The sequence below is a fragment of the Leopardus geoffroyi genome, chromosome X, assembly GCF_018350155.1.
Source record: "Leopardus geoffroyi isolate Oge1 chromosome X, O.geoffroyi_Oge1_pat1.0, whole genome shotgun sequence".
Classification (NCBI taxonomy): domain Eukaryota; kingdom Metazoa; phylum Chordata; class Mammalia; order Carnivora; family Felidae; genus Leopardus; species Leopardus geoffroyi.
The window spans coordinates 123,600,356-123,623,811 of record NC_059343.1 but is presented as its reverse complement, the minus strand read 5'-3'; the positions used below and the strand labels follow the sequence as shown (position 1 = coordinate 123,623,811).

Sequence of the window (23,456 nt, the reverse complement as noted above, 5' to 3'; positions counted from 1 at the left end):
GCCCCGCCACACACACTTCCGACTTTTCTCTCTTCCAACTGTTCCTGCTGGTTACTTGGTCCTGCTCAGATAGGCCTGAACAAAGCCTCCTGTTTTCTTGCTCCTAGGACAAGTTGTCTTCAGAGGAGTGTCTCAGTTGGTAGCCCCCCTTCTATTCCTCCCCCCTCTCTTCTTGCTTTGGTCTCTTCTAGCTGTTCTTGCTGGTTGGTTGGTTCTGCTCCGACAGGGCCCCAACAAAGTGTTCTATTTTCTTGACCCCATGTCAAGTTGTCCTCAGAGTACTCTTGCAGTTGGTAGCCCCCCCTCCCCCGTTTATTCCTGCCGCACCGCCCCCCCCCCCCACACACACACATTTCTTGCTTTGGTCTCTTCCAACGGTAATCACTGGTTTGTTGGTCATGCTCAGATATGTCCCAGCAAAGAGTTCTGTTGCCTTGTCCCCAACACAAGTTGTCCTCAGAGTAGGGACTCAGTTGGCAGCCCCCCTATTACTCCTGCTCCCACCCACTTACCGGTTTGGTCTCTTCCAACGATTCCTGATGTGTAGTTGGTCCTGCTCAACAGGCCCCAATAAAGAGTCCTGTTTTCTTGCCCCCTGGGTCAAGTAGTGTTCCAAGTAGGGTCTCAGTTACTAGGCCCCTTTCATTCCTGCTCACCACACTTCCTGCTTTGGTCTCTTCCAACTCTTCCTGCTGGTTAGATGGCCCTACTCAGATTGGCTCCAAAAAAGAGTCTTAATTTACTTGCCCGCTTTGTCCAGTTGTTCTCAGAGTATGGTCTCAGCTGGTAGCCCCCCCCTTTTATTCCTGCCCCCCAATTCGTGCTTTGGCCTCTTCCAACTGTTCCCCCTGGTTAGTTGGTCCTACTCAGATTGGCCCCCAAAGAGTCCTATTATCTTGCCGCCAGGTTACGTTGTCCTCAGAATTGGGTCCCATTTGGCAGCCCCCCTCTTATCTCCCCCCCATTCCCGTTTGTTTCTCTTCCAAAGGCTCTTGCTGGTTATTTGCTCCTGCTCAGATAGGACCGAACAAACAGTCTTGTTTTCTTACCATCTAGATCAAGTAGTCCCCAGATTAGGGTCTTACTTGGTAGTCCCCCCCTTTTTTTTCCTGCCCTCCCACTCTGTCTACTTTGGTCTCTTCCAACGGTTCCTGCTTGTTACTTGGTCCTGCTCAGATAGGGCCCAACAAAGAGTCCTATTTTCTTTCCCCCAGGTCAAGTGGTCATCAGAGTAGGGAGTCAGTTGGTGCCCCCCCTTTTATTCCTATTGCCCACCCCACACTTCCTGCTTCGGTCTTTTCAACCTGTTCCTGCTGGTTAATTGGTCCTGCTCAGATAGGCCCCAACTACGAGTCCTATTTGTATTCCACTAGGTCAAGTTGACCTCAGAGTAGGATTTCAGGTGGTAGCCTCCCCTTTTATTCCTGCCTCCCCCTTCCTTCTTTGGTCTCTTCCAACTCTTCCTATAGGTTAGTTTGTCCTGCTTGTATATGTCTCAACAAAGAATCCTATTTTCCTGCCCCTAGGACAAGTTGTCCTCACAGTTGTGTTTAATTTGGCACCCCCCTTTTGTACCTGCTGACCACGCTCCCCCCCCCCCCACCACACACACACACTTCCTGGTTTGGTCTCTTTCAACTGCTCCTGCTGATTAGTTGGTCTTGTTCAGGTAAGGCCCAACAAAAAGTCCTGTTTTCTTGGCCCCAGGTCAAGTTGTCCTCAGAGTTGGGTTTAAGTTTGTAGGCCCCCTTTTATTGCTCCCCCCACACACACTTCTCACTTTGGTCTCTTTCATCTCTTCCTGCTGGTTAGTTGGCCCTGCTCAGATAGGCTGCACCATGATTCCTGTTTTCTCTCCCCCCAGGTCAAGTTGTCTCCAGAGTAGGGTCTTAGTTGGTAGCCCCCTTTTATTCCCGATCCACCCAGTTCCTGCTTTGGTATCTTCCAAGGGTTCCTGCTGGTTAATTGTTCCTTCTCAAGTAGGCTGCAAGAAACAGTCCTAATTTCATGCCCCTAGGTCACATTGTTCTCAGCATCTGGTTTAATTTGGTAGTCCCCTTTATATTCCTGCCACTCCTCCAAACACACTTCCTGGTTTGGTCTCTTCCAACTGTTCCTGCCGGTGAGTTGGTCCAGCTCACATAGGCACGAACCAAGAGTCCTGTTTTCTTGCCCCCGAGGTCACGTTGTCCTCAGAGTAGGGTGTGTGTTGGTTGCCTCCCTTTTTTCCTGCCCCCCCTCCCACTTCCTGCTTTGGTCCATTCCAACTGCTCTATTGGTTACTTGGTCCTGCTCACATGGGCCACAAAAGGGAGTCCTGTTTTCTTCCCCCAGGTCAAGTCGTCCTCAGATTAGGGTCTCAGTTGGTAGCCCCCGTTTATACCTGCCCCGGCAAACTTCTCGCTTTGGTCTCTTCAACTACTCCTGGTGGCTAGTTGGTCCTGGTCAGATAGGCCCCAACAAAGAGCCCCGTTTACTTGCCCCAGTTCAAGTTGTCCTCAGAGTAGGGTCTTCGTTGGTAGCCCCCCTTTTACTCATGCCTCCCACACTTCCTGCTTTGGTGTCTTCCACCTCTTCCTGCTGATTAGGGAGTACCGCTCAGATAGGCCAGAAGGAAGAACCCTGGTTTCTTGCCCCCCAGGTCACGTTGTCCACAGAGTAGGATCTCAGTTGATGTCCACTTTTATTCCTGCCTCCCCATTTCCTGCTTTGATCTCGTCCAACTGTTCCTGCTCGTTAGTTGGTCTGACTCAGATAGGCCCCAATAAGAGTCATGTTTTCTTGCCTCGTGTGTCAAGTTGTCCACAGGGTAGCATCTCAATCTGTAGCCCCCCATTTGTTCCTGACCCCCCCCCACCTTCCTGGTTTGGTCCTTCCAGATTTTACTGCTGGTTGGTTGGTCCTGCTCAGATAGGCCACAACAAAAAGTCCTATTTTCTTGCCACCAAGTCAACTTGTCCTCAGAGTAGGATTTCAGTTTGTAGTCCCCCTTTTATTCCCTCCCCACCCCACTTCCTGCTTTGGTCTCTTCCAACTGTTCCTGCTGGTTAGTTCGTCCTTATCAGATAGGTCCCAACAAAGAGCCCTGTTTTCTTGCCCCCTAGATCAAGTTGCCCTCAGAGTATGGTCTCAGTTACTAGCCCCCCCTTTTATTCCTGCCCCCCACACTTCCTGCATTAGTCTCTTCCAACTGTTCCTGCTGGTTAGACATCAATCTCAGATAGGCCCCCCCCCAAAAATGTCCTGTTTTATGGGCCCCAGAGTCAAGCTGTCCTCAGAGTACGGTCTCATTTGGGAGCACCATTTTATTGCTGCCCCCCCGACACTTCCCGCTTTGGACTGTTCCAACCCTTCCTGCTGGTATAGTTGGTACTGCTCAGATAGGCCCCATCAAAGAAACATATTTTCTGCCTCGTAGGTAAAGTTGTTTCCAGAGTAGGGTCTTAGTTGGTAGCACCCCTTTTATAGCCCCCCCCCCCCGCCACCACTTCTCAATTTGGTCTCTTGCAACTGTTCCTTTATCCTGCTCAGATAGGCCCCAACAAAGAGTCCTATTTTCATGCCCCTAGGTCAAGCTGTCCTCAAAGTAGGGTTTAATTGGTAGCCCCCTTTTTATTCCTGCCACCACCACCCCCCCAACACACAGTTCCTGCTTTGTTCTCTTCCAACTCTTACTACTGGTTAGTCGGTACTGCTCAGATAGGCCCCAAAATAATCGTGTTTCCTTGCCCCCAGGTCAAGTTGTTCTCAGAGTTGGGTATAAGGTGGTAGCCCCCGCTTTTATTCCTGTACCTCACACACTTCCCTTCTTGGCCTCTTCCAACTTCAAATGTTAGTTAGTTGGTCCTGCTCAGATAGGCCCCAACAAAAAGTCCTGTTTTCTTACCCCCCAGATTAACTTGCCCTCAGAGTACTGTCTCCATTGGTAGCCCCCTTTTTATTCCTGTCCCACAACGCTTCTTGCTCTGGTCTCTTCCAACTGTTCCTGCTGGTGAGTGCGTCTTCTCAGGTAGCCCCGAAGATAGAGTCCCGTTTCTTGCCCCCAAGGTCAAGTTGTCCTCAGAGTAGGGTCTGACTTGGTTGCCCCTGTTTTATGTCTGAACCCCCACACTTCTCGCTTTGGTCTCTTCCAACTCTTCCTGCTGATTAGTTGATCCTGCTCAGAGAGGCCCAGACCAAGTTTCCTGTTTTGTTGCCCCACAGGTCAAGTTGTCCTCAGAGTAGGGTCTCAGTTGGTTGCCACCATTTTATTTCTTCCCCCCCCCCTCCTCACAATTCCCACCTTGGCCTCTTCCAACTGTTCTTGTGAGTTAGTTGGTCCTGCTCAGATAGGCCCCCCAAGAGTCCTGATTTATGGCCCCTAGGTCAAGTTGTCCTCAGAGTAGGATCTGAGTTGGTAGCCCCCCTTTGATTCCTGCTCCCCCCACACACACTTCCCACATCGGTGTGCTCCAACTGTACCCGCTGGTTGGTTGGTCCTGCTCACATAGGCCCCACCAAGAGTCCTGTTTTCTTGATCCCTAATTCAAATTGTCCCCAGGGTAGTGTCTCAGTTTGAAGCCCCCCTTTTATTCCCTCCCCCACCACTTCCCGCTTTGATCCCTACCAACTACTCCTGCTGCTTAGTTGGTACTTCTCAGATAGGCCCCAGTAAAGAGTCCTATTTTCCTGCTCCAGGTCACATTGTCCTCAGAGTAGGGTCTCAGTCCGTAGGCCCCTTGTAAGCCAACACCCCTCTTTGGTCTCTTCCAAATTCTCCTGCTGGTTAGTTGGTCCTGGTCAGATAGGCCCTAACAAAGAGTCCTGTTCTCTTGTTCCAGGGTGTCCTCAGAGTAGGGTGTAAATTGGTAGCCCCACTTTTATTGCTGTCCCCCCCACATTTCCCACTTTGGTCTGCTCCAACTGTTCCTGCTGGTTTGTCGGTCCTGCTTAGATGGTCCTCCACAAAGAGTCCTGTTCTTGCCCTCGAGGTCAAGTTTTCCCCAGAGTATGGTCTCAGTTGGTAGCCTCCCGTTTTATTCCTTCCTCCCCACACTTTCTGCTTGGGTCTCTAACAACTGTTCCCGCTGGTTAGCTGGTCCTGCTTAGATGGGCCCCGCAAAAGAGTCCTGTTTACTTGCCCCCAAGGTCATGTTGTCCTCAGAGTAGTGTGTCAGTTGGGAGCCCTCCTTTTATTAATGCCCCTCCCAACTGACGCTTCCCACTTTGGTCTGTTCCAAGTGTTCCTGGCGGTGAGTTGTTCCCTTTCAGATAGGTCCCAACAAAGAGTCCTATTTTCTTGTCCCCGGGTCAAGGTGTCCTTAGAGTTGGATTTAAGTTGGTAGCCCCCCTTTTATTCCTGCACCCCCACACACTTCCCTCCTTGGTCTCTTCCAACCTCTTCTGTTGGTTAGTTTGTCCTACTCAGGTAGGGCCCAACAAAGTGTCCTATTTTGTTGCCCCCTAGAAAATGTTGTCCCCAGAGTAGGGTCTCATTTGTAGCGTCCTTTTCATTCCTGCCCCCCTCCAATTCCTATCTCTTCCAACTGTTCCTGCTGGTTAGTTGGTCCTGCTCAGATAGGCCCAAAGAATAAGTCATGTTTTCTTGCCCCCAGGTAAATTGTCCTCAGAGTTGGGTTTAAGTTCGTAGCCCACCTTGTTTCCTGCACCCCACACGCTTCCCTCCTTGGTCTCGTCCAACCGCTCCTGTTGGGAAGTTTGTCCTGCTCATATAGGGCCCAACAAAGAGTCCTATTTTCTCTCCCCTAGGTCATGTTGTCCCCAGAGTTGGTTCTCATTTGTAGCCTCCCTTTTTATTCCTGCTCCCCCCATTCCTGCTTTGTTCTCTTCCAACACTTCCTGCTGTTTAGTTGGTCCTGCTCAGATAGGCCCCAAGAATAAGTCATGTTTTCTTGCCCCAAAGTAAGTTGTCCTCAGAGTTGGGTTTAAGATGGTAGCACCCCTTTTATTCCTGCACCACACACAATTCCCTCCTTGGTTTCTTCCAAAATTCTCCTTGTGGTTACTTGGTCCTGCTCAGATACGCCCAAAGAAAGAGTCTTGTTTTCTTGCCCCCTAGGTCAGGTTGTCCCCAGAGTAGGGTCTTAGTTTGTCGCCCCCTCCCTTTATTCCGCCCCCCCCCAACCCCCACACACTTCCTGTTTTGGTCTCTTCCAACTGTTCCGGGTGGATACTTTGTCCTGCTTAGATAGGCCCCAACAAAAAGTGCTGTTTTCCTGCCCTCAAATCAAGTTGTCCTCAGAGTATGATTTCAGTTGGTAGTCCCCCTTTTACTACTGCCACCCCCCGACACACACTTCCTGGTTTGGTCTCTTCCAACTGTTCCTGCTGGTTACTTGTTCTACCTAGATAGGCCTCAACAAAAATCCTATTTTCCTGCGGCCTAGATCAAGTTGTCGCCAGAGGAGGGTCCTAGTTGGTAGCCTCCTCTTTGATTTCTGCCCCCCACCCACACACACACTTTCTGCTTGGGTCTCTTCCAAATGTTCCTGCTTGTTGGTTGGTCTTGCTCAGATAGGCCCCAACAAAAAATCCTGTTTTTTTTTGCGCCCAGGACAAGTTGTCCTCTGAGTTGGGGCTCAGTTGGTAGGACCCCTTTTATTCCTGCCCCCCACATACTTTCCGCTTTGGTCTCTTCCATCTGTTCCTGCTGGTTACTTGGTCCTGCTTATATAGCGCTCAACAAAGAGTCCTGTTTTCTTGCCTCCAGGTCAAGTTGTCCTCAGACTAGGGTTTCAGTTGGTACCCCCTTTTATTCCTGCTTCTCCCCCCCCCCCCACACACACACACTTCCTGCTTTCGACTCTTCCTACTGTTCCTCCCGGTTAGTTGGTCCTGCTCAGATAGGCCCCAACAAAGAGTCATTTTCTTGCCACCAGGTCAAATTGTCCAGAGTCGGGTTTCAACTGTTAGCCCCACTTATTTCCCTGACCCCAACGCTCTTCCAGGTTTGGTCTCTTCCAACTGTTACTGCGAGTTAGTTGGTCGTGCTCACATAGGTCCCACCAAGAGTATTGTTTGTTTTATTGCTCCCTAGGTCAAGTTGTCCCCAGAGTAGGGTGTCAGTTGTTAGCCCCCCGTTATTCCTGCCCCCACCCAATTCCCGCTTTGGTCTCTTCCAACAGTTCCTGCTGCTTAGTTGGTCCTGCTCAGATAGGCCCCAAAAAAGAGTCCTATTTTCTTGTCCCCTAAGTCACGTTGTCCTCAGAGTAGGGTCTCAGATGATAGCCCCCCTTTTATTTCTGCCTCCTCCCACTTTCTGCTTTGGTCTCTTACAACTATTCCTGATGGTTAGTTGGTCCTACTCAGATGGGCCCCAAGAAAGAGTCTTCTTTTCTTGCCCCCGAGGCCCAGTTTCCCTCAGAGTAGGGTTTCCTTTGGGTGCCCCAGTTTTATTCCTGCTCCACCCAACACTTCCCTAGGTGGTCTCTTCAACTGCTCAGGCTGGTTAGTTGATCCTTCTAAGATAGGCCCCAGGAAAGAGCCCTGTTTTCTTGCCCCCTAGGGCACATTGTCTTCAGAGAAGTATATCAGTAGGTAGCCCCCTTTTTATTCCTACCCCCTCCGCACACTTTCTGCTTAGCTGTCTAACACCTGTTCCTACTGGTGAGTTGGTCCTCCTCAGATAGTCCCTACAGAGTGTCCTATTTTGTTGCCCCCAAGTCAAGTTGTCCTCGGAGTAGGGTTTCAGTTGGTAGGCCCTCTTTTATTCCCTCTCCCACACTTCCCGCTTCCGTCCCTTCCAACTATTCCTGCTGCTTAGTTGGTCCTGCGCAGATACGCCCAACAAAGAGTCCTAATTACTTGCCCCCCAGGTCAAATTGTCCCCAGAGTAAGGTCTTAGTTGTTGGCGTCCCCTTTTATTCCTGCACCCCCTACTTCCTGCTTTGGTCTCTTCCAACAGTTCCTGCTGCTTACTTGGTCCTGCTCAGGTAGACCCCAATAAAGACTCCTATTTTCTTGCCCCCTGGTCAATTTGTCCTCAAAGTAGGGTTTCAGTTGGCAGCCCCACTTTTATTCCTGCTGCCTCACCCACACAATTCCTGCTTTGGTCCCTTCCAACTGTTCCCTCTAGTTAGTTGGTCCTACTCAGAACACCCCCCCCCAAATTCCTGTTTCCTTGCCCCCAGGGCATGTTTTCCTCAGAGGTGTGTTTCCGTTGGTAGTCCCCCTTTTATTCCTGCCCCCACACACTTCCCCCTTTGGTCTCTTCCAACTACTTTGGTAACTTGGTCCTGCTCAGATAGGCCCCAACAAAGAGTCCTGTTTTCTTGGCGCCAGGTTACATGGTCCTCAGAGTAGGGCCTTAGTTGGTAGCCCCCCTTTAATGCTGCCACCCCGCTTCAAGCTCTTGTCTTCTCCAACTGTTCCTGCTGATTACTTGGGCCTTGTTAGATAGGCTGCAGCAAAGAGTCCGGTTTCCTTGCCCCCTAGGTCAAGTTGTCCTCAGAGTAGGGTCTCAGTTTGTAGGCGCCCTTTTATTCCTACCCCCTCTGCACACTTTCTGCTTGGCTGTCTAACAACTGTTCCTACTGGTGAGCTGGTCCTCCTCAGATAGTCCCAACAAAGAGTCCCATTTTCTTACCCCCATGTCAAGTTGTCTTCAGAGTAGCGTTTCAGTTTGTAGCCCCCCTTTTATTCTCTCTCCCCCACTTCCTGCTTTGGTCTCTTCCACCTATTCCTGCTGGTTAGTTGGTCTTGCTCAGATAGGGCCCAACAAAGAGTCCTCTTTACTTGCCCCCTAGGTCAAGTTGTCCCCAGAGTAAGGTCTTAGTTGTTAGCCCCCCCTTTATTCCTGGGCCAACAGTTCTTGCTGGTTAGATGGTCCTACTCAGGTAGGCCCCAACAATCAGTCCTATTTTCATGTCCTTATGTCATGTTGTCCTCAAAGTAGGGTTTCTGTCGGTAGCGCCCTTTTTATTCCTGCCACCCCCTTACACACACGTCCTCATTTCTTCTCTCGTAATGGTTCCTGCTGGTGAGTTGGTCCTGCTCATGTAGGCCCGAAAGAAGAGTCCTGTTTTCTTGCCCCCAGGTCAATTTGTCCTCAGAGTAGGGTCTCAGTTGGTTGCCTCCCTTTTTCTCCCGCTTCCCCACATCCCGCTTTGGTCTCTCACAACTGCTGCTGTTGGTTCATTGGTCCTGCTAAGATAGGCCCCAACAAAGAGTCCTGTTTTCACGCCCCCAGATCAAGTTATCCTCAGAGCAGGGTTTCAGTTGGTAGGCCTCTTTTATACCTGCCCTCCCCACTTCCTGGTCTCTTCCAACTGCTCCTGCCGGTTAGTTGTTCCTGGTCAGATAAGCCCCAACAAAGAGTTCTGTTTTCTTGCTCCAAGTCAAATGGTCCTCAGTGTAGGGTCTCAGTTGGTAGCCCCACTTTTATAGATGCCTCCCCTCACTTCCAGCTTTGATCTGTTCCAAAGGTTCCTGCTGGTTAGTTGGTCCTGTCCAGATAGACTCCAACAAAGAGTCTTGTTTTCTTGCCCCCATGTCAGTTTGTCCTCAGAGTAGGGTTTCAGCTGGTAGCCCCTTTTTATTCCTGCACCCCCTCACACAATTCCAGCTTTGGTCTCTTCCAACTGTTCCTGCTGGTTAGTTGGTCCTGCTCAGATAGGCCCAAAAAAGAGTCCTGTTTTTTTTCCCACTAGGTCAAGTTGATCTCACAGTAGGACCTCAGTTGGTAGACCCCCTTTGATTGCCTCCACCAAACACTTGCTGCATTGGTCTGTTCCAACTGTATCTGCTGGTTAGTTGGTTCTTCTCAGATGGGCCGCAACAAAGAGTCCATTTCTCATGACCCCTAGATGAAGTTATCCTCAGAGTATGGTCTCAGTTGGTTGTACCCCTTCTATTCCTGCCACCCCGCTCTGCCTGCTTTGGTATGTTCCAACTGTATCTGCTGGTTAGTTGGTTGTCTTCAGATAGGCCCCAAGAAAATGTCCTATTTTCTTGCCCTCTAGGTCAAGTTTTCTGCACAGTAGGGTCTCAGTTTGCAGCTTCCCATTTATTCCTGTCCCCCCCCCCCCCGCTTCCTCCCTTGGTTCAATCCAATTTTTCCTGCTGGTTGGTTACTCCTGCTCAGATAGGCCCCCAAAAAGAGTCCTGTTTTCTTCTTGCCCCAGGTCAAGTTCTCCTCCGAGTAGGGTTTCAGTTTGTGGCCCCCCTATTGTTTTCTCCCCCCACACTTCCCGCTTCGGTCTCTTCCAGCTGGTCCTGCTGGTTAGTTGGTCCTGCTCAGGTAGGTCCCAACAAAGAGCCCTGTTTCTTGCCCCCAATGTCAACTTGTCTGAAGAACAGGTTCTCAGTTGGCAGCCTCCCTTTTTTCCTGCCCCCCAATCCTGCTTTGGTCTCTTCCAGCTGTTCCTGATAGTTAGCTGGTCCTACTCAGATAGGCCGGAACCAATCGTCCTGTCTTCTTGTCCCCTCTATCAAGTTGTCTTCAGAGTAGGGTCTCAGTCGGTGGCCCCCCTTTTATTCCTGCCCCTGCAATTCACACTTTGGCCTCTTCCAACTGTTCCCGTTAGTGAGTTGGTCCTGCTCAGATAGGCCCCAACAAAGAGTCCTGTTTTCTTGGCCCCAGGTTACCTGGTCCTCAGAGTAAGGCCTTAGTTGGTAGCCCCACCTTAACGCTGCCACCCTGCTTCAAGCTTCTGTCTTCTCCAACTGTTCCTGCTGATTAGTTGGGCCTTGTTAGATAGGCCGCAGCAAAGAGTCCTGTTTCCTTGCCCCCTAGGTCTAGTCGTCCTCAGAGTATGGTCTCAGTTGGTAGCCTCCCCTTTTATTCCTAACCCTTCTGCACACGTTCTGCTTGGCTGTCTAACAACTGTTCCTACTGGTGAGCTGGCCCTCCTCAGATAGTCCCAACAAAGAGTCCTGTTTTCTTGATCAACATCTGTTTTTCCAGAACAAGATGTCCTCAGAGTAGTGTTTCAGTTTGTAGCCCCCCTTTTATTCTCTCTCCCCCACTTCCCACTTTGATCTCTTCCAACTATTCCTGCTGGTTACTTGGTCTTGCTCAGATAGGGCCCAACAAAGAGTCCTCTTTACTTGCCCCCTAGGTCAAGTTGTCCCCAGAGTAAGGTCTTAGTTGTTAGCCCCCTTTTATTCCTGCAACCCCTACTTCCTGCTTTGGTCTCTTCCAACAGTTCCTGCTGCTTAGTTGGTCCTGCTCAGATAGGCCCCAAAGAAGAGTCCTGTTTTCTTACTCCCTAGGTCAAGTTGTCCTCAGAGTAGGGTCTCAGTTGGTAGCCCTGCTTTTATTCCCGCACCCCCCCCCCCACACATTTCCTGCATTGGTCTCTTCCAAATGTTCCTGCTGCTTAGGTGGTCCTGCTCACATAGGCCCCAACTTAGAGTCCTGATTTCTTGTCCCATAGGTCAAGTTGTCCTCAGAGTCGGGTCTCAGTTTTTAGCCCCCCTGTTATAACTGCCCCACCCCCACTTCCCACTTGCTCTCTTCCAACTGTTCCTGCTGGTTAGCTGGTCCTGCTTAGATAGGCCCCCAACCAAGAGTCCTGTTTTCTTGCCCCAGGACAAGTTGTCCTCAGAGTAAGTTCTCAGTTGGTAGTCCCCTTTTTATTCCTGCCCCTCCCTCTCTTCTCGCTTTGGTCTCTTCCAACTGCTCCTGTTGGTTCGTTGTTCCTGGTCAGGTAGGCCCCCAACAAAGAGTCCTGTTTTCTTGCCTCCTGAGTCAAGTTGTCCTCAGAGTCGGGTCTCAGTTGGTGGCTTCCCTTTTATTCCCACCCCCACACACTTCCCTGTTTGGTCTCTTCTAACTGTTCCTTCTAGTTAGTTGGTCCTGCTCACCTATGTCCCAACACAGAGTCCTGTTTTCTTGCCCCCTAGGTTAAGTTGCCCTCAGAGTAGGGTCTCAGTTGGTAGCCCCCCCCCCATTCCTGCCCCCCCCCCCGCGCACTTCCTGCTTTGGTCTCGTCCAATTGTTCCTGCTGATGAGTACATCCTGCTCAGATAGGCCCCAACACAGAGTCCTGGTTTTTTGCCCCCAAGTCAAGTTGTCCTCAGAGTAGAGTTGAAGGCAGTAGCCCTGCCTTTATTCCTGCACATCCCAACTTCCCGCTTATGTCTGCTCCAAATGTCCCTGCTGGTTCCTTGCTCTGCTTAGGCCCCAACGAATAGTCCTAGTTTCTTGCCGCCTAGGTGAAGCTGTCCTCAAGGTAGGGTCTCGGTTGGTAGCCCCCCTTTATACTCGCAACCTCACCCCACACATTTTGCTTTGGTCTTTTCCAAGTATTCCTGCTTGTTAGTTGGTTCTGCTCAGATAGGCCCCAACAAAAAGTCCTATATTCTTGGTCTCTGGTCAAGGAGTCCTCAGAGTAGGGTTCCAGGGGGTACCCGTCTTTTATTCCTGCCTCCTCACTTCCCACTTTGGTCTCTTCCAAATGTCCCTGCCGGTTAATTGTTCCTGCTCACATAGGGCGAACAGACTTATGTTTTCATGCCCCCTAGGTCAAGTTATCCTCAGAGTAGTGTCTGAGTTTGTACCCTCCTTTTATTCTTGCCCTCCCCCAATTCCCACTTTGATCTCTTCCAACAGTTCCTTCTGGTTAATTGGACCTGCTCTGATAGGCCCCGACAAAGACTGATTTTCTTCCCCCAGGTCAATTTGTCCTCAGAGTTGGTTTTCAGTTTGTAGCCCCACTTTCATTCCTGCCACCCCCCAACACACACACACACACACACACACACACACACACACTTCCTGCTTTGGGCTCCTCCAAATGTTCCTGATGAGTTGGTTCTGCTCAGATAGGCACCACCAAGAGCCCTGTTTTCCTGCCCCCTATGTCAAATTGTCCTCAGAGCAGTGTCTCACTTGGTAGCACCCCTTTTATTCCTGCCCCTCCCCACTTCCCGCTTTGGTCTCTTGCAACTGTTCCTGCTGGTTAGTTGGTCCTGCTCAGATAGGCCCCAGCAAAGAGTCCTGTTGACTTGCCCCCAGGTCAAGTTGTCCTCAGAGTAGGGTCTCAGTTGGCAGGCCCCCTTTATTGCTTCCACTTGCTGCTTTGGTCTCTTCCAACTGTTCCTTTTGGTTAGATGGTCCGGCTCAGATAGGCCCCAAGAAAGAGTCCTATTTTCATGCCCCAGGTCAAGGTGTCTTCAAAGTAGGGTTTCAGGTTTTAGTCCCCCTTTGTTCCCTTCCCCACTCTTCCCGCTGTGGTCTCCTCCAACTGTTCCTCCTTCTTACTTGGTCCTGCTCAGATAGACACGCACCAGTAGTCCTGGTTTCTTGCCACCGGGTCAAATGGTGTTCAGGATAGGGTCTCAGATGGTTGCCTTCCCTTTTATTCGTTTCCCCCACTTCCTGCATTGGTCTCTTCAAAATGTTAATGCTGGTTAGTTGCTCCGGCACAGATAGGCCCCAACAAAGAGTCCTTTTTTCTTGCCCCCAGGTACAGTTCTACTCAGAGAATGGTTTCAGGTGGTTGCCCCCCTTTTATTCCTGCTGCCCCCCTCACAGTTTCTGCTTTGGTCTCTTCCTACTGGTCCTGCTGATTAGGTGTTCCTGCTCAGATAGGCCCCAACAAAGAGTCCTGTTCTCTTGCCCCCAGTTCAAGTTGCCCTCAGAGTACTTTCTCAGTGGGTAGCCCCCCGTTTATTCCTACCGCCAACAAAGTTCCGCCTCGGTCTCTTCCACGTGCTCCTGCCGGTTAGTTGGTCCTCTTCAAATAGGCCACAACAATGAGTCCTTGTATCTTTCCCCCAGGTCAAGTTGTCCTCAGAGTAGGGTTCCAGTTGGTAGCCCCCGTTTTATTCCAGCCACCCCTCCCCAGCACACACTCCCATCTTTGGTCTCCACCAAATATTCCTGCTGGTTAGTTGGTCCTGCGCATTTAGGCCCGAGCAAAGACTCCTGTTTTCTTGTCCACTAGATCAAGTGGTCCTCAGAGTAGGATCCCAGTTGGTAGCCCCCCCCCTTTCTGCTTTGGTCTTTTCCAACTGTTCCATCTGGTTAGTTGGTCCTGCTCAGATAAGCCCCAAAAGAAAGTCCTGTTTTCTTGCCCCCAAGTCACGTTGTCCTCAGAGTTGGTTTTCAGTTGTTAGCTCCCCTTTCATTCATGGTGGCCACACGCTTCCCACTTTGGTCTCTTCCAACTGATCCTGCTGGTTAGTTGGTGCTGCTCACGTATGCCCTGATAACGCGTCCTGATTTCTTGCCCCTAGCTCACGTTGTCATCAGAGTAGGTGTCAGTTGGTAGCCCGCACGTTCCACACCTCCTCCTCAGGGGCACAGTTGTTCTCCAGGAGGACCACCCCCAAGACCAGCACCAGGAGGCTGGCCGTGGGCATGCCCTGCCTACTGCTTAGCATCCCATCACATATCAGGCCATGGATGGTGACCAGGAAGAAGGAGTGGTCTCTGGCGTCCGCTTCCTTCACGTCAACACCAAAGACCAGCTGCAGATACTCGCAGGCTTGGCGGAAGATCACGGAGACGTGGTCCTGGTCATCTTGGCTGACCGCCGCCAGCATCTCCGCCTGTGTGGTCGGTCGGCTGCTGAGTGCGATACTTGAGGAGCAGGAATGCCACCAGGTCAGCCAGCCTCATGCCGAATGCATCTGGGAGCGAGGGCTGGGCTCCTTCTGGGGCCCCTCTGGTGCTGGACCCCTCCTCATCGGGGCTGCTGGGGTCCTCATCGGACTGGCTCCACGGAGCACCTGCCATGTCAGCGGGGGAGGGGCAGGCATTCGGAAGGCTCGGACTGACTCTGTTGAGGGGCCCAGGCTCCCTCTGTCCTCCTTCTGCATCCTCGCCAAGAATGGCCACAGGACCCAGGCCCTGCCCTCTGCCCACTTGAGGTGTCCCAGCCGCCTCCCCCAACCCACACACACACACCCCGTGTCTGTGAGACTCCGCTGTGGAAGTCTGGCCCGACTCGTCCACCCAAATGCCCATCCTGCCCCTGGACCTTCACAGAAGGACGCGGGTGCCCGAACTCCGGCAGGTCCCTTCTGTGTGTCCTAGGGACCTGAGTCCTTCGGTCCTCCCCCCATGTCCCCACCTGGACTCCCTAGCCCGGCCCGTGCCCCTGCCCTTTCTGACCTGGGATCCTGTCCCTCACCCCAAGGTCCTCAGCTCCCTCAAACCCCCGAGGTACAGTTGAGTGGACGCAGCCTGCGGCCGCCCCCTCCAGAAACCCCGGCCTCAGCGGGGCCTGAGCGCCTCTACCCAGGGTGGGTGGGTGTAGTAGGCCCTACCGCCCTCCCTCAGGTCCAGACACCAGCTCCAGGAAGAGCCTGGGCCCGTCCCTCTGGGGCCCCGAGTCTACCACCCTTAGCCCCGCTGGGAGAAGGGCTCCGCCTGACCACCCTGCCGGGGTCTCTCGGGCTGCCGGCTGGACTGACCTGCATTCCGGGATGGGGGGCCGGCCGTGCTCCCTCACATGTCGACGTGCACGCCTTGCTGCCCGGCCGGGCCCCTTCTCTCTGCCGGCCCGAACCAGGCATCCCAGACCGAGGCCCCCACCTCTGTCACCATCCTTTCCGGGATCCTCACCTTGACTCTGACCGGCTCGGGCCGTGCCCCCGCCCTCTGCACAGCTGAGTCTGTGCGCCTCAGATCCAGGCTCTCACTCCCCGACTTCCTGGAGACAGAGGCAGGGAGCACACCGCAGCCACTGTCCCCTCCCCGCTACATTGTGATCAGCTGCCCAGAAGGCATCGCACTGAACAGAGATCCCAGGCCAGCCTGGCTCGGGCAGGGCATCGCCACTGCAGGGCTCCCCCCCTGGAGCCCCACCGCCTCAGCCTTCTTTCATTTCTTCTGCTCCTCTTAGGGGACCTTTCCCTGCCTTCCCATGGGGACCGCAGCTGCTAGATACTCACCTATGGGTGGGACGTGTCCTGCCTCTCCTAGTGTCCTCACTGCCAACACAGGGCCCTTCCGAGAGTGAGCAGAGCTCAGCGAATGTCCGGCCACAAATGTCCCAGTGAGCTGGGGACCTCTGCTCAGATCGAGTGTCTCCTCCTTTCTTGGAGACCCAAGCAAAGGCAGGCACACATCTCTATGTCCCATGTCCAGAATGACAGATGACAAGGGACAAGAAGCAAGAACGAACATCTTTTATTTCTCCATGTCCTGAAACCATCCGTTTACTGCCAAGGTCTTCACGTTGGCAAGACATCCCTGTCTGTGCCCAGCCCAGGCACCGCGATTCCCTTCTGGATCCCGAACGAGGACGGAAGGGTTCCCAGCTCGTTGCACCAAACGGCAAAACGCTGACTCTTGAACGCCTGTGGCGTGGGTGCCACTCCCACACTGAGCCCGAAGCTCACGAAACCTTCTATGACAAGGAACAACATCTGAAAACTTCCTCGAGGAAACAAAGATCGATTTCCGAGGCCACGTAGACAGAGAACAAGAACCCACCCAAACGTGCGCTTGGCCCCGCTTTGCCCCAAGCCGCCCTGGCCCTCCACTACTCACAACGCCCAGCGCCCGCTCTGCTCGCACTCGCAGGGGAGAAGTGGCCTGGCTTCGTGCCCCGCAGGAGAAGCTGCTCGACCCCAGGTGGGAACGGGCCCGGCTGCCCCTCGGGCTCAGGCCCGCTCTTCCTCATGGCTCACAGCCTCTTCGGACAGACACGGAGACCCGGGCTGCCTGCTGTTGACCGCGAGGATGTGCTGCAGCACTTGCACGCCGCTGGTTTCTGCGTGGGCCCTGGGACCCCACAGGAACTCGTAGCGTGCGGGCTCGCTGCCGGGCACCTGCCGGTACTCCAGGTACCCTTCCTGCACCCAGACTTCGGTCAGCAGCTCCCTGGGCTCCCCATAGAATACGTGCTCCCTGCCGGCATACACCCCCATGATCCCCAGCGCTTCCCACACCGCCTCCTCAGGGGCACGGTCGTCCTCCAGGAGGATCACCCACAGGACCAGCACCAGGAGGCCGGTCTTGGGCATGCCGTCCCTACCACTCGGCGTCCCATCGCAGCTGAGGCCCAGGATGCTGACCAGGACGTAGGAGTGCTCGCGGGGGTCCACTTCCTTCACGTCGACTCCAAAGACCAGCTGCAGATACTCGCAGGCTCGGCGGAAGATCACGGGGAAGCGGTCCTGGTCATCTTGGCTAACCGCCGCCAGCATCTCCGCCCGCGTGGTCAGCTGCTTGGTGCGATACTTGAGGAGCAGAAGCAGCACCAGGGCGGCCACCTTCACGCGGAGCGCATCTGGGAGCGAGGCCTGGGCCCCTGCCGGGGCCCCCCAGGTGCTCGACCCCTCCTCATCGGGGCTGCTGGAGCCCTGGTGGGACTGGCTCCCCGGAGCGCCTGCCATGGCACTGGGGGAGGGGCAGGTGCTCCGAGGGCTCTGGGGAGGACTCGGGGACCCGGCACCAGCAGACCCCTCCTCCAGGGGGACCACAATGAGGACAGAGCAGGAGGAGGACGGGGAGGAAGAGGAGGAGGAGGAGGGAGATGGGTAACCCCCCTCCTCCTCCTCTGCTTTCTCCTCCTCCAACTCCACCTCCTCCTCCAACTCCTCCTCTTCCTCCGACTCCACCTCCTCCACCTCCAACTCCACCTCCAACTCCTCTTCCTCCGACTCCAACTCCTCCTCCTCCGACTCCAACTCCTCCACCGCCTCCTCCTCCAAATCCACCTCCTCCTCCTCCAACTCCACCTCCTCCACCTCCCTGTCCTCAGGCTCTGGCAGCAGTGCATCCCATGGCAGCGGGACCTCTCTTGGCTCCTCCTTAAGCTTGCAGAACACACTCCTCTCACCCAGGGACATGATGGTCGCCAGACCCTGAAGACAGAAGAGGGGTGGCTCCTCACGGGGAGGCCCAGCCCACCCAGAGCCCGACCTCCCAGGCCTGAGAGCGGGGCCGCATGGGGGTTGGGGGCCGAGGGGTCCCCTCTGGGGTGGGATGGGCGAGCCCCCGGTCCCACGCGTGGAGCACGCACCTCGCCTGGACAACCGACTGGCACGCGGCCGCGCCTCCTCTGCTCTGTGACCTCAGGACTCCTGCCTCAGACCAAGGCCTCAACTGCAGAGCTCGCAGAGCCCCTGGAAGAGGGAGGGATGGAGGGAGGGAGGGAGGGAGGGAGGGGGCGCCTCAGGGTCTCAGGGTGGGTGCAGACCTCGAGCATCGCCCCGGGCCCCCACCCCCCACTGCGGCCAGGAGATTCCGGCCAGGACTCTGGGCGGCCCCGCCCCGGGAGCCCCCACCCCCCACCCCCCATCCAGCCTGGGCCTGCCCTTTCTGGGCCTCCGCTGACAGCCAGAGCGGACCCGAGCGGCAGGGCAGGCCTGGGCCCTACGCAGGTGTCCTGGGCTGGGAGGCAGCGCCTCCTCTCTCCCCTGCACCCCGGCCAGGGCCCGGGATCCCGCCTCGGCTGACCGGGGTCCAGCCCCGCACACCAAGGCCCTCCCGTCGCCCAGACCCACCGCGGGGGCGGCTTTCCGAGGGCGGCCCCGGGGCTGGGGTCCAAGGGGCCTCCGGCCGTCCTCCCGCAGGGCTCTCCCGGGGAGCCCCGGGCCCGCTGCCTCCCACCAGAACCCTCACGGCCCGGCGAGGTCCGGGCCAAGGCGGCTGGCGTCGCACGAGGCGACCAAGTCCGGGGAGGCCCGGGGCCGATGGCGGGGGGCTCACATGGCTTCCTTGGGGTCCCTCAGCCCTATCCTCTCGTCCCCATCCGGACTCCCTGGGCGGCCTGGGCCTCGGCCTCTGCCGCCTGACGCCGGCTCCTCGCGCGCAACCAGCTCTCAGTCGGGCTGGGACGCAGAGCCCGAGTCCGCCCACGCCTCACGCCCTGGTCACAGTCGTCGTGGTCGCGCCACCCTGCGGCCTCCACCGCCGCCCCCACCGCCGGACTCATTCCCCTCTGGGTCCCGGCTCCCTCGCTCCTCCCTCTGGGCCTCACCTCGAAGCCCACGAGGCTCTGCGCCCTTCCCGCGCCTGACGGGATTCGAGGCGCGGCCGGAAGACGCCGAAGCCAACGCCGACGCCGACGCCGACGCTGACGCCAACGCTGACGCCGACGCGAGGCCCCCTCGCCTCGCCCCGCCCCGCCCCGCCCCGCCCCGCCAGTCTCTTGAGACCCGGATGCGATGCGGAAGTCCAGACACCCCGCGGGGCCTCATTCCCACTAGGGGCTTCCCTAGGCTGCCGCTAGGGGTCGCCTTCAGGCCCGGGGCCTGCCTTCTGGGGGCCAGAGTCCCTCCCTCGGTGTTCGCTCCGTGGCCTCCTGCACCCCGGGGATGGCCTGTGCGCGTGGCCGCTGACGATGGGAACTCGTGCCCCTCAGACCGGGGTCCGAAGGTCTGTGGGACGCACCGCCCAGGCTCAGTGACGGGGTGCCCGCCACCTCTGGCCACCCGATGCAGGGGCACCCCGGGCCTGCGGCACGGACTGACTTCGTAGCTCTGGGCTGGGGTGGACCTGGTCTCCTGACAGCACCTGGGCCCTCCTCCCCTCTGCCCACCGGAGCGGCTGCTCCCGACAGACAGCGGGTCCTCGGTTCTCCCCGGCTCACCCATCCGACCCCCACTCCCCCGTCCAGGTGATCCGAGACCCGCATGCCCAAGTCCAGCCTCGCCCAGTGTCCCCATCCCTCCCGGGGCCCTGCGCGGACTGACTCTGTTGTGGGGTCCAGGCTCCTTTGCCTGCAGGTCCCTCTGTTCCTCATTAGGAATCGCCCCGGGACACGGGCCCTGCCCTCTGCCCACCTGAGGTGTCCCAGCCACCCCCCGCCCCCTGCGCCTCCTCCGGTGTCTCTGAGACCCGGCTGCGGAAGCCTGGCCCGACTCTCCTCCGCGAGTCCCCATGCCTCCCAAGGGCCCTTCTCAGAAGGCGTGAGGTCTTGAACTTTGGGACGTCCCCTCTGTCCTGGGGACCTGAGTCCCTCAGTCCTCCCTCTGACCCCCACCTGGACACCGTGGCCCCGTCCTGTGTCCCTGCCCTTTCCTGACCTAGGATCCTGTCCCTCACCCCAAGGTCCTCAGCTTCCTCAGATCCCCGAGGCACAGTTGAGTGGACGGGGCCTGCGGCCACCCTCTACACGTACCCCGGCACCGCGGCCCAGGCTGATCTCCTCTCCCCGGGGCGGGATGGGCCCTGCGGATCTCCATGAAGTCCCGACACCTGCTGCAGAAGAGCCTGGGCCCGTCCCCGCTATTATTCCTGCCGCCCCGCCACACACACTTCCGACTTTTCTCTCTTCCAACTGTTCCTGCTGGTTACTTGGTCCTGCTCAGATAGGCCTGAACAAAGCCTCCTGTTTTCTTGCTCCTAGGACAAGTTGTCTTCAGAGGAGTGTCTCAGTTGGTAGCCCCCCTTCTATTCCTCCCCCCTCTCTTCTTGCTTTGGTCTCTTCTAGCTGTTCTTGCTGGTTGGTTGGTTCTGCTCCGACAGGGCCCCAACAAAGTGTTCTATTTTCTTGACCCCATGTCAAGTTGTCCTCAGAGTACTCTTGCAGTTGGTAGCCCCCCCTCCCCCGTTTATTCCTGCCGCACCGCCCCCCCCCCCACACACACACACACATTTCTTGCTTTGGTCTCTTCCAACGGTAATCACTGGTTTGTTGGTCATGCTCAGATATGTCCCAGCAAAGAGTTCTGTTGCCTTGTCCCCAACACAAGTTGTCCTCAGAGTAGGGACTCAGTTGGCAGCCCCCCTATTACTCCTGCTCCCACCCACTTACCGGTTTGGTCTCTTCCAACGATTCCTGATGTGTAGTTGGTCCTGCTCAACAGGCCCCAATAAAGAGTCCTGTTTTCTTGCCCCCTGGGTCAAGTAGTGTTCCAAGTAGGGTCTCAGTTACTAGGCCCCTTTCATTCCTGCTCACCACACTTCCTGCTTTGGTCTCTTCCAACTCTTCCTGCTGGTTAGATGGCCCTACTCAGATTGGCTCCAAAAAAGAGTCTTAATTTACTTGCCCGCTTTGTCCAGTTGTTCTCAGAGTATGGTCTCAGCTGGTAGCCCCCCCTTTTATTCCTGCCCCCCAGTTCGTGCTTTGGCCTCTTCCAACTGTTCCCCCTGGTTAGTTGGTCCTACTCAGATTGGCCCCCAAAGAGTCCTATTATCTTGCCGCCAGGTTACGTTGTCCTCAGAATTGGGTCCCATTTGGCAGCCCCCCTCTTATCTCCCCCCCATTCCCGTTTGTTTCTCTTCCAAAGGCTCTTGCTGGTTATTTGCTCCTGCTCAGATAGGACCGAACAAACAGTCTTGTTTTCTTACCATCTAGATCAAGTAGTCCCCAGATTAGGGTCTTACTTGGTAGCCCCCCCTTTTTTTTTCCTGCCCTCCCACTCTGTCTACTTTGGTCTCTTCCAACGGTTCCTGCTTGTTACTTGGTCCTGCTCAGATAGGGCCCAACAAAGAGTCCTATTTTCTTTCCCCCAGGTCAAGTGGTCATCAGAGTAGGGAGTCAGTTGGTGCCCCCCCTTTTATTCCTATTGCCCACCCCACACTTCCTGCTTCGGTCTTTTCAACCTGTTCCTGCTGGTTAATTGGTCCTGCTCAGATAGGCCCCAACTACGAGTCCTATTTGTATTCCACTAGGTCAAGTTGACCTCAGAGTAGGATTTCAGGTGGTAGCCTCCCCTTTTATTCCTGCCTCCCCCTTCCTTCTTTGGTCTCTTCCAACTCTTCCTATAGGTTAGTTTGTCCTGCTTGTATATGTCTCAACAAAGAATCCTATTTTCCTGCGCCTAGGACAAGTTGTCCTCACAGTTGTGTTTAATTTGGCACCCCCCTTTTGTACCTGCTGACCACGCGCCCCCCACACACACACTTCTTGGTTTGGTCTCTTTCAACTGCTGCTGTTGGTTAGTTGTTCCTGTTCAGATAAGGCCCAACAAAAAGTCCTGTTTTCTTGGCCCAGGTGAAGTTGTCCTCAGAGTTGGCCTTAAGTTTGTAACCCCCCTTTTATTGCTCCCCCCCCCACACTTCTCACTTTGGTCTCTTTCATCTCTTCCTGCTGGTTAGTTGGCCCTGTTCAGATAGGCTGCACCATGATTCCTGTTTTCTTTCCCCGCAGGTCAAGTTGTCTCCAGAGGAGGGTCCTAGTTGGTAGCCTCCTCTTTGATTTCTGCCCCCCACCCACACACACACTTTCTGCTTGGGTCTCTTCCAAATGTTCCTGCTTGTTGGTTGGTCTTGCTCAGATAGGCCCCAATAAAAAATCCTGGTTTTTTTTGCGCCCAGGACAAATTGTCCTCTGAGTTGGGGCTCAGTTGGTAGGACCCCTTTAATTCCTGCCCCCCACATACTTTCCGTTTTGGTCTCTTCCATCTGTTCCTGCCGGTTACTTGGTCCTGCTTATATTGCCCTCAACAAAGAGTCCTGTTTTCTTGCCTCCAGGTCAAGTTGTCCTCAGACTAAGGTTTCAGTTGGTACCCCCTTTTATTCCTGCTTCTCCCCCCCCCAAACACACACACTTCCTGCTTCCGACTCTTCCTACTGTTCCTCCCGGTTAGTTGGTCCTGCTCAGATAGGCCCCAACAAAGAGTCATTTTCTTGCCACCAGGTCAAATTGTCCAGAGTCGGGTTTCAACTTTTAGCCCCACTTTTTTCCCTGACCCCAACGCTCTTCCAGGTTTGGTCTCTTCCAACTGTTACTGCGAGTTAGTTGGTCCTGCTCACATAGGTCCCACCAAGAGTATTGTTTGTTTTATTGCTCCTTAGGTCAAGTTGTCCCCAGAGTAGGGTGTCAGTTGTTAGCCCCCCGTTATTCCTGCCCCCACCCAATTCCCGCTTTGGTCTCTTCCAACAGTTCCTGCTGCTTAGTTGGTCCTGCTTAGATAGGCCCTATCAAAGAGTCGTATTTTCTTGTCCCCTATGTCAAGTTGTCCTCAGAGTGGTGTCTCAGTTCGTAGCTCCCATCTTATTCCCACCCCCCAACACACACTTCCCACTTTGGTCTCTTCTAACTGTTCCTCCTAGTTAGATGTCCTCCTCAGATAGGCCCCAACAAAGAGTCCTGTTTACTTGCCCTAGGTTTTCTTGCGTGCCCCACACTTCTGTCTTTGGTCTCTTCCCACTCTTCCTTCTGGTTAGTTGGTCCTGCTCAGATAGTGTGCAACCAAGACTCCGCTTTTTTTGCCCCCTACATCAAGTTGTCCTCAGAGTGGTGTCTCACTTGGTAGCCCATTATTACTGCCCCACCTTCACTTCCCTTTTTGTGTCTTCCAATTACTCTTGCTGGTTAGTAGGTCCTGCTGTGAGAGACCCCAATAAAAAGTCCTGTTATCTTGCCCCACGGTCATGTTCTCCTCAGAGCAGTGCTCCAGTTGGTAGCCCCCCTTTTATTACTGCCCACTCACTTCCCACTTTGTTTTCTTCCAACTGTTCCTGGTGGTTAGTTGGTCCTGCTCAGATAGGCTCAAAGAATCTCTCTTCTTGCCCCCAGGTCAAGTTTCCTCAGAGTAGGGTTTGGTTGTTAACCCCCCCCCCGTTTCTTCCTGCTGCCTACCCGCCCCCCCATTTCTTTCTTTGG

General features: G+C 54.8%; 1 protein-coding gene across 3 annotated transcripts; it reads right to left on the bottom strand.

Annotated features, from left to right (window-relative positions):
• Positions 1-16,064: 16,064 nt before the first annotated feature.
• LOC123594668 (melanoma-associated antigen 9-like) lies at positions 16,065-17,461 on the bottom strand. 3 transcript variants are annotated; one of them, XM_045471536.1, is made up of 2 exons: positions 16,445-17,461; positions 16,065-16,327 (listed from the first exon to the last, which is right to left on the bottom strand). In XM_045471536.1, exon 1 carries the CDS (start codon positions 17,290-17,292, stop codon positions 16,558-16,560), a length of 735 nt encoding a protein of 244 aa, XP_045327492.1. In that variant the 5' UTR covers positions 17,293-17,461; the 3' UTR covers positions 16,065-16,327; positions 16,445-16,557. The 3 variants fall into 3 exon arrangements, with proteins under 3 accessions (XP_045327492.1, XP_045327491.1, XP_045327493.1); XM_045471535.1 differs by having other exon boundaries at positions 16,065-16,301; XM_045471537.1 differs by having other exon boundaries at positions 16,065-16,298.
• Between the last annotated feature and the right edge of the window lie 5,995 nt (positions 17,462-23,456).